The 10,447-nt window shown below is 41.6% G+C and overlaps 1 protein-coding gene across 8 annotated transcripts in view; it reads right to left on the bottom strand.

Moving 5' to 3' along the window:
- The window catches only part of LOC102973572 (latent-transforming growth factor beta-binding protein 1), a 259,508-nt gene extending 251,346 nt beyond the window's left edge, over positions 1-8,162 (bottom strand). For 2 of the 8 annotated variants that reach the window (XM_055089107.1, XM_055089111.1), the window contains exon 1: positions 7,773-8,161. In XM_055089107.1, the coding sequence (XP_054945082.1) occupies positions 7,773-7,995 (223 nt within the window). In that variant the 5' untranslated portion in view covers positions 7,996-8,161. Of the gene's footprint in view, positions 1-7,772 lie in introns of all 8 variants that reach the window. The other 6 variants (XM_024118637.2, XM_024118638.2, XM_024118641.2 and 3 more) reach the window with 4 other exon arrangements.
- Between the last annotated feature and the right edge of the window lie 2,285 nt (positions 8,163-10,447).

The raw sequence follows: 10,447 nt of genomic DNA, 5'->3' as shown, positions 1-10,447 counted from the left end.
AAAAAAAAAAAAAAAAAAAAAAAAAAAAAAAAAAAAAAAAAAAAAGACTGTCAGTATTTAGATAGATGCAGGACGGGGAGCAGGAATTCCGTGTAGTGGGAAACTGTACTAAAGGTATGGAAATCTAACTGCACTTTGCCCTGAGTAGAAAGAACACTGCAGTCAGTGTTTAAAATGTAAAATCCAAACTCCAAGCACAGTGTTACAAAGGTGCCCTTTTTCATGCATCTTGCAGATACTGGAATGTGTTCTTTCCCGTGACCCCAAGCCCTGTAAAGACTTCTCAGATGATTATTCTGCTCCTGCGATTTCAGTTGCCCAAGAAGTCATGACGAAGCTGTGCTGGGTAGGTGTGTACATGCCACCCTCACATGGGCACCTGCAGAGACAATGTACTCTGTCAACCAGAATGAGTTAAGCATCTCCCAAGTGAGGCACTACACCAGCGCTGGGGATACCAACGTGAAGCAGACAGGGCCCTGTCCCCAGTTTGGAGCTCAGTGGAAGAAACAGGCATGGCAACAAGTAAGGAAACTGAGGCTCTGTAGCCTGAGTGGTGCTTGGCTGACTCTTGCAGAAGCAGTGGGTGATGCCCAGGCAGATTGGGTGGAGGAGCACACCCCCCAGGCAGAGGCATCAGTGTGAACAGAGGCACAGAAGGCTTGGAGCACTGGGGGACCTTGGCACCCCTAGAGGCTCAGTTTGGCAGAAGCAGAGAGAAAGGGGCACAGCCAGGGAGCCAGGCGGCAGCTGATCCTGGAGGGGCCCCGTGTGCTATGCTAAGCAGTCTGGAGTTTTCCAAAGATCATTCCACATGCTCAAGCCGACAGACTAGGAAAGAACACATGCTTTGTGACATTGTGTTGCAGACTCCAAGGAATTTTGAAAGGTCATTTATCCTAGGCTAGCCTAGCAGGACTCCTTTAAGAAGTCCCATCCACCCCCATGATACAGGCCAGACATAGCTTAAAAACAGCAATCGATCACACATGACTTTCTCTCAGAGCCAGCAGACTGCTGAACCCTCTTTTACCTAAGGTTTTTTTTTTTAAACTGTTCTGACTACAGACATACTTTCTATACTACCCACTCTGATGCCCCTCACTTTCCCGGCTTCAGGAATCTTCACCTTCAATCAAATAGCACCCCATTTTCTCCCAATTTTGTCTTTTAGGGTCAACCTATTGCTCTTCCTTGGTCCGACCAACCCCTGGAACTACCTTTCCATGAAGCTCCCTACCACTCACTACCCTCCCCCTAACACACACACACACACACACACACACACACACACACACACACACACACACGCCCTCATAAACAGAACGGATTTTATTTCCCTTACTTAAAAGCTCCAGCCAAAAATCATGTCATCTGTCTTATACAAAATAATGTTGAAGAAAGAAGTGACACAGCTTTTTTGGTGATTTGTTTCTACATCTAAGACCCTATCCTTTTTTTATTATAAATAACCAAGATTCCTTCTGCAATAATTCCAGGACCATTTTTCCACCCAGGGGGACAAGACTTGCTTGGCTCTATCCTCTGTACATGAGGCTCTTTATCTAAAGATATTATTAAATATGATTCCCTGATACCAAACACATCACTAAAACCTAACCCAAAATGACATTTGGAAGAGTATGAATAAATGCTTCTCACACCAGCCTTTGGAGAGGCTCTACAGTTTAAATAAAATAACAAACACAGTCACAGAGTTAGATTATGAAGTGTGTGATGTTCCCTCCAAGAGCTCATCACTCACTTCATTTAAGTCTCTGCTTACATAGCATCTAACCAGAGAGCCCTTCCTAACATGCCCCAAATAGCGATTCATACCTCCCACCAACACTCCTCATGATCTCCCCTCTCTCAGCTTTTTATTTCTTCATGACATCTATCACTACCTGACATTATATCATATATAATGTTTCTGACAGTATATTTTTGATAGTATACATCTGACAGTAATGTACACGCTTTTGCAGTTTTTAAAAATTTTGGTCGAATACATGTGATGTAAAATTTACCATCTTAACCATTTCTAGGTGTACAGTTCAGTAGTGTTAAGTATTATATATTCATATACTCTCTCGAATGTTACCTTCAAAACTGAAATTCAGTACTCATGAAATGATTCCTTATGTCCCCCCTTCCACCAACACCAGCAACTACCATTCTCTTTCTCTAAGAATCTGACTATTCTAGATATTTCATAAGTGGAATCGCAGTATTTGTCTTCTCGTGACTGGCTCATTTCACTCAACATAATGTCCTAAAGGTTCATATATCATTGATATATAGCCACATGTTTTTAATATAGCAGGAGAGCAAGGAATTTGCCTATTTTATTCATAGCTATATATTCCTAAAGCTTAAACCAATCCCTGGCACATAGTAGGTGCTCAGTAAGTATATGTTAGATGAATAACGTTCCCAATACCTGCCTTTTAAGGGTGCTTCACAACTTAAATAAAGGCAGTGCCCTACATTATGACATTTACTCAGTATTAGAAGATAATTTTATGAGGCTAAATATATTTTGGAGTAGTTGCACAAGTTCGTAAGCACTCTAACTTGCCCAAATGAAAGGCAACCATTTTCTTAGTATTGTATTGGCTAATCTTTAAAAAACATAAAACCTGTACAATGCGTTAAGGGAAAATATATGCACCAGTTCAAAGAGTGACATGTTGCCTTTCATTGGTTTCTGTGCTGGATAGACACCAAGGGATCCAAACAATGATAAGAAGGTGAAGGACTCAGTGTCTGAACTAAGCCGCTCCCCAAAAAGTCTCAATGCTTCTCCCGACTGAGCAGTGATGTTGGTTTATTTAATGTCTCATTGAGAGTGAATTTTTTTCCATCCTTATGAGGAGAACCTACATAATGAGTGTAGCATCGAGGACGCTTCCATTCCACCCCAAAACACTGTAGTATGGAGTTGGCTTTCTGACATACATGGGGAGATTCCCAGTGTAGGGCAGCAAAGGAACCTCACAACAGGTGAAAGCAGCTCGAGGTTGTCATCATTACCATGGGCTGTTCAGAGCCTATTTAGACTATTAGATCACTAGTTTCCTCCCTAAAAATCTGAGAAACCTTCCCTCTCTCTTTTTCAGAATGATAAATATCAATGTCCCCTTTTCAGAGAACTTCTTTAGTAAGTTCTGCAAGAGTAAAAGCCAAATTCCTAAGCTTGAAATTCAAGGTGCTCCACAGCCGTGCCCCAGTCTACTTTCCCAGACTTGCCATCCAGGATTACTGACTTTCATGCTTTCACCAGTGAATGCAACTCCTCTCAATTTCCACAAACCACCTGTGCCTGCATGTCTCCATGCCTCATTCAAATGGGTAAATTCTTCCTTCCCTTATCAACTTTACCTCTCCCTTCCCATCCATCTTTATTTTGGAACGTATCATCGTGTCAAGTTGCACTGCCCCCATCAGTCTGCCGTCAGACAACCTACTCCTACTATGAGCCAACATGTTTAGCAGCTGGGGAGAGCACAAAGAACTGAACAGGAAAGTCACATGCCACCCCTTCTCTCTCAAAGTATTCTTCCTCAGCTAGAAGTGGTATCTCCTCTTCTGAGGTCCCGCTATGAGCTTTCTACCTTAAATGAGGGTTATTTACATACACTCCTCATCTCCTCCTCAAAGCATAAGCTCTTCAAGGGCAGCTTTATGATTTTCTTGTCCTGGAAAATCTAGCACAATGTTGTCTACATAATCACTTAACACGTGGTCATAGGAGGCAACACAGGAAGAGAAGAGGTTTTTAGACTCTGGAATAAGAAAACCTGACTTAAAGTCACCTTTGATCAAACCACTAAAGCCTTGGTACTCACATCTATAAAATATGGATTCTACCATTTACCTCTCTCAGGGGAAGCAAGCACCAAGTGAAATAACATGGGATCATAGTTTTAAAATTCTCAAATACTTTTTTATCAGTATTCAATTGGTGCTAATGGACACGAGTCCCTCAGACTCCTCAGAGGAAGTAGCATCACATAAACCAAATGTGTTAGCTTGGCAATTGTGACTGCCTTTCAATCTCTCTCTCTACAAGTAAGATATGCCAAGCAACAGTATTACTTTATTTGAAATATTCTACTTGTGGCAACAGAGAATTCCTATGTTCTTCTTATTAGAGAAACTTATAACTTATAACTCTATAAGCAACAACTTAAAAGTCCCAGGAGGTCATCTTCATTATACCCCCATGAAATGCAAAGAAGCCATTAAAACTGAGGATATGTTTCCATTTTGTAAAAAGGCAAAGGCAGGAAAGTGCAAGGAGGCAAAGGTCAGAATGCCACAACAAAAGTCATATTTAGAGTCTGCTTTACAGAAAATTCCCCTTAATGTAAATATTCTGTTATAGCATGTCAGTATCACATTCACAAAAATGAGTTTATCTTAGAATCTCAGAGTACTTCCCTTGGACCTCATCTTCATTCAGGCCTCACTTTTAGAGTCACATTAAGTAGAAGTTAAGGTTATTTCTCCCACTGAATTCCCAGGAAAAGAGAGTACATGCTTAATTGTCACAAGAAATGCACCTGCCTCTCACATCTGACCAGCCCAGACTCACAGTCACCATAGAACAGAAAGAAAAAACAGGAGCAGCACAAAAAAGGGAGGAAGGAACCTATGTCACCCCTGTGCCTAATAAACCCACCACCTACCTATTATCACCTGCACTGTGTGGATGACTGACCTGAACCTGGAAAGGACAGTGAGCCAGGTAAGCATGACCAATGGACACGAAGAAGCCAGCATTCGAACCCAGGGCTGTTTGACTCCCAGTTGCTAATTCTCTGTTATACCATCCGGCCTTCCCAGAAAACCAAACTCCCTCAGGTTCTTCCTTTACTTGTCCCTCCTACACATCACAGTCAGACCCCAGAGAGTTAAAGAGGACACAAGGAGATCTGGGCTCTAGTCCCAGCCAACTGAATTGCTGTGTAATGAAGGGAGACGCACTTAAGCCAGTGTATCTCAGTTTCCTTGTCCAAAAAAAAATGGTGACAATAATATCCATTCTACCTCTTTCAAAATAACTGGACATCACCATGGAAATGTTAAAAATTATTTCTGCTCTTCTGATCATCAGAATGGATTATTTAATTAAGGTGCCTTAACTATGAAATCTATACGGTTTTCCCTGTACTATTTTGACTCCTTGGGGCAGGGGTCAGCAAACGCTGGCACTAGAGTCAAATTCAGCCCACTGACTTCACTGACTTTTTGTAATGCAGCCACACCCTTCCCATACCTACCATCTCTGGCTGTTGTCACGATATCACACAGGGTTGAGTGCTTGTGACACACACTGTATGGGCTGCAAAGTCTAAAATATTTACTATCTGGTCCCTTAAAGTTTGCGAGTCCCCACCTTTTAGTAGCCTTAAATATCAGAGGCCAAAGAGTAGCTGACAAGTTACAATACATTTTGAATTGTCCCCAAACTACTATTTTCCATGTAACACATCTTATTTGTCAAAAGATTTAACATATTGTAAATACAGAAAGTGAGAAAAAATCAATTAGAAAACCACTTCCTGTAAGTAATAAAATTATATTAAACCAGTAAATCCAAGAAGATATCTTACATGGCTAAAAATGAATTTTGAAATTCTCTGTATTTCTAGAGAATCATAATCTCTAAATTCTACAAAATTACCATCTTCAGTAAAATAATTTTTAAAACTTGTCTGTCAGATTACCCTATATTTGAACTGAAGTACAGGAGAGAAATAGCTCAGGATATAAATGAAACAATTCCCATGATTTCCAATGTGAAACTATTCATTACTATGCCCTCTCCCTTCTACTATTATTTTTTTAAAATTAAACTACTTTGCCAATCCTTTTGTGGCAGAGTTTTAGTGCCAGTTTTGAGATTTTTTGGTAAATAGTTGTGCTCCGTTTTGTATTCTGAATAGGCTGTGTGTATCCTGTTCCTAAACATCTGCTCTAATGCCAGAGAGGAAAGTGTGCAGCATGTTTTAACAAGGAGACTTCCTCTGCTTCTCAAAGCCTTCAAATATTTAGTTTCGAAGTGAATACACTGTAAGCCAAAAAATTACCACCCACCCAATTACTCTGTCATTCCTACTGTAAAGGTTTATGAAAAATGCCAAAAGGAATACGAGCAGACATTATCGATGATGATGGAGGAAGAAAAGCAATGAGAGTAAGGAAGGCAATCAAGGAAAGTAAAAAGGGGAATAAGCCATTTAGCCCATAATAACCTAACTGGGAATTGCTTTTTCTCTTGTCTATAGCCCTGTAAAAAAGCTGAAAAACAATTTTGCTTATTACTGATAAAAAGTCCTAGGATTTTAGAGATGGACTGAATTTTAGACATCACTAAATATAAGCCATTTATTTTATGGATGAGAAACACTAAGGTCCAGAAATATTAACTGTCGCACCCTGTGGATTAGCTAGTTACTGGCAGGACCAGGACCAGAACCTAGTTTCCTGATCATCAGTTTAACACACTTCCCATTAGACTCAGCTCTCTGTCCTGCTAAAGCATAATGTGCCATTTGGCACCTAAGGGTTAAATTCTTTTAAAAAATATGCCTGAAGTACCCCTATCATAGCCAGGAAATTAACAACACCCCTTTAAATAGTATCTATGGGCACATGTTTTTTTCCAAGTATAGACTATCAAGAACAGTGCTTTGACCTCAAAAGAAACCAGAGTCACAGTAAAACAGTAGGATAATCAAAGAGCTAATAAGGACTTCAGACTGCCTCCTTGTATTTTATCTTGATGGAAATCAGTTTGAAACTCCGCCACCCCCTAGACACATGCTCTCAAGACTAAACAGCAATATTCCATAAAAAGACCAGATCTAGCCAGTGTTATTATCTGTCTGACATTTGGGTTATTCTTGTGAGTAACTCATAAAGTATCATGGGTGTCTGTGATTATTTGAGTACACATGGCAAACCATAATTGGTCAAAAAATAATAAAAGACGTTTTTCCGTGACAAAAATACCATATTGCATGACAACATGGCAGTGTGACAGCATTCAGTGGTCCGCAATACTTTCTCCATTTACAAAGTAGTAAAAAGGAAACAAGAATTTAAAAGTAAAAAGCCTTTTTGCAGTAACTACCATAGTTCATATTTAAATTATGAAAGATTAAAAGGCTTTAAGTGCTGACAGTAATCCACTAGCATATCTTCCCCCAAATCCATGTCATATATCAACTTATAATTTAGCCTTTTGATACACAGCAGAAACGTGGCAAAAGATCCAAGTCTGTATCCCTTTCTACAACTGAAATACAGATTTTTGACAATTTTTAGAAACTTTTTAGAACCTGGCTATTTATGACATAAAAGTTTAAATTTAATCACTACCATCCAATTTTTATAACATGAGTCAAATCTAACATAAATTCTACTTATCACTGAGCAGATAAAATTTGAAATTGATCAATGCAAGCTGTACATTAGGGTCTTAATATAAAGCCTCTTCCCTTCTGTCCTACTGATAGCTCCCCATCACCACAAGGCTGCATACATGATAAACAATTAGGGGCAATACTCTCCTTGTCACCTTTCTCAGAAACCAAATACCAAGCTCAAAATCATTCCGAAAGTAATTTAAAGGATCTCGTGAAAGCAGCATACGCGTACTCATAGACAGAAACCCATTCAAGCAGAGAGCAGTGTGAATGAAGGGGGTGTCTAAGTGCTACGATCTCAAACTCTAGTCGGTAAGGACAGTTAGAACTCACCCACTCGGAAGTTCGTGGCTGTCAGGGTGTCGGCAGCGTGACCGTTCTCACTAATAAGAGTGGTGGTGTTCCCCTTCTCACAGCTGTTCTGACAGTTGCCCTTGGTGCAGGTCACTTTACAGATGCTCGGAGTAAAGACCACCTTGATGCGGCCAGTGTGGTTACTCACTAGGAGTGGAGGCAGGGAGAAAAAGAACAACAAACACATCAGCTTAGTATCCATGAACTTGCCTTGGAAGGTTAAAAAAAAAAAAGGAAAAAGAGAAAGGAAAGGAGGGAGAGGGGGAAAGAGAGAGCCCACAACCCGACAGGTTAAGGAAAGAGGGAAGCCTTTAGTGTTCGCTGCTCTGTATCCAGTGGTGTCTCTGAAACAGGAGTAGGAAGCTTAGCAAACAGAACTCTGGGATGCACTCCAAAACCACATTTGAAGTCGAGTCACTGGAGTGGGATTACTAACCACAATGCTGCACTTTATTCACGGGCAGACAAAGAGCAGTACGGAGGGCACGACAGATGAAAGAGCCAGCCCTGACAGGCAGATGTAATGCACAGAAGTTGGCCGTGCACCTAGTGGTGAATAAACTCTTGTGTCCTCGACTTGCATACTTTCCCTGTTCCTCCGCTTATTAAGTCACTATTTGCAGCCCGACCCCTGGAAATGTTTTAGGCATGCAGCATGTCTGAAAACATCTGTCTCAAATCTCCTGGCACTCCCAGCTGAAGTGATCAAATCCTGTGACGCAGCTGCAGGAGCCCAGTGCTTTTTCACAACTCCGGGCACTCCTTCTCCATATAAATTTATGCAACCTATATTTTGTTTTACTGTGAACAGGGTCCATCTAAGAAAAGGAGGCCAAGTCCCTGGGCTAAAGGATTGCCTCACTTAAAATGCCACCCTGGAGCTCTCACTGCAGCTCCTCACAAGCCACCTAAAGAAGGTATTTCTTTCATTCATACAGCCCTCTTTTAAAAACCAGATGCTATCACCTGTTACACAGCAGAGGCAGCACAATATCACATAATGGACACTCATCTTCAAGTCAGATTCTGGGTGGTAATTCTGGCTCAGCCATGCTATGACTCTGGACCTGTCATTTCACCTTTTCTCCAAAACATGAGAGAATTAGAAATGATGTTTTCCAGCCAGTTTTAACTTTCAATGTTTATCAGCGGTCAGCAAGCAATGGCCCTGGGATCAAATCTGGCCCACTGCCTGTTTTCGTAAATAAAGTTTTATTGGAACACAGCCACTTGTGCATTTACATACTGTCTACGGCTGCTTTTGTGCAGTAACAACAGAGTTGCACAGAGAAGGGATGGCCTCATCCAGGATTGCCACTTGCAGCCAGGCCCCAATATAAACTCAGGCAAAGCACAATACAGAAACCCTATTTTGACATCCACATTTGTGAAATGCCCCCAGCCAGGTCCTTCCGCTTCCCAGGAGCCTAGGCAGAAAGCAAAAATGGTAGCAGCAGCTCAAGAGAGCGGAAGAGACATGATTCATCTCTGAAGCTTTAAGGCTGATTGGAAGCAGTGCCCTTCCTGTGGTCACTGTGTTACTGCAGCGGGCAAAGGAAAGCCTGCCTTTGGGTCAGCCTATCTTCTACCATCCCCTGCCCAACAGAAGAGATTCTGCCCCTTTATATTGCTTTGGTTTGACCAGCATTGTGTTTTCAGAAAATCATCCAAGAAGCCTCTAAAGGCCCACAACAAAATAAAATGTGGTCAAATCTGAGCTTGGAAACAAAAACCTTAACCAAAGGAGCCGTTAGAATTTCAAGGTTGGAATGGGACATTAAAGTTTTCTGACAACTTTTATTTGTACATCTCTAGTGACAGGGAGCTCATTACCTGCTAAGATGGCACATTCTAGTTATGGGCAGTCCCTAACAAGGGCTATTCTTTCTTTTTTTTTTTTTTTAAAAGAAGATGTTGGGGGTAGGAGTTTATTAATTTATTTATGTATTTTTGCTGTGTTGGGTCTTCGTTTCTGTGCGAGGGCTTTCTGTAGTTGTGGCAAGCGGGGGCCAATCTTCATCGCGGCGTGCGGGCCTCTCACTATCACGGCCTCTCTTGTTGCGGAGCACAGGCTCAGTAGTTGTGGCTCACAGGCCTAGTTGCTCCGCGGCATGTGGGATCCTCCCAGACCAGGGCTCGAACCCATGTCCCCTGCCTTATCAGGCAGATTCTCAACCACTGCGCCACCAGGGAAGCCCACAAGTGCTATTCTTAAGCTGAAGTTATGTCCTCACAGTCAGCTGCACCCATTAATCCTAGTTCACCTCCCCACAGTCTCACAATCTAATGCCTCTTCCACCTGACAGCCCTTCAACTCCTCACAGACATTACCACAGAAGCCAAGAAAGCTGAAGTTACAAGAGACCCGAAGAGATCCACTTGGGTTGGCCCTCTCACTTAAAAGGATTCTTCTGGAGCAGAAATACCCTCAGTTCTTTTCAAACGGTTTTCTAAGACTGTTTCTCATTCACCCGTGGTTCTAATGCAGGAGATCAAGACACACAGTCTGGGGTGGGAAGATATCCTAGTGGCCAACCAGGTCTTCCAGCCCCTTGCAAGATGGCATCTAGAAACGTTTTCCACAAACAGCCAAATAGTAAATATTTTAGAGCTGTAGGCCTAAAGGACTCTGTTGCAACTACTCAACTCTGCTG

Source organism: Physeter macrocephalus, chromosome 12, assembly GCF_002837175.3.
Source record: "Physeter macrocephalus isolate SW-GA chromosome 12, ASM283717v5, whole genome shotgun sequence".
NCBI lineage: Eukaryota > Metazoa > Chordata > Mammalia > Artiodactyla > Physeteridae > Physeter > Physeter macrocephalus.
The sequence above is the reverse complement of the archived record's forward strand: the minus strand, read 5'-3'. Positions and strand labels throughout refer to the sequence as shown.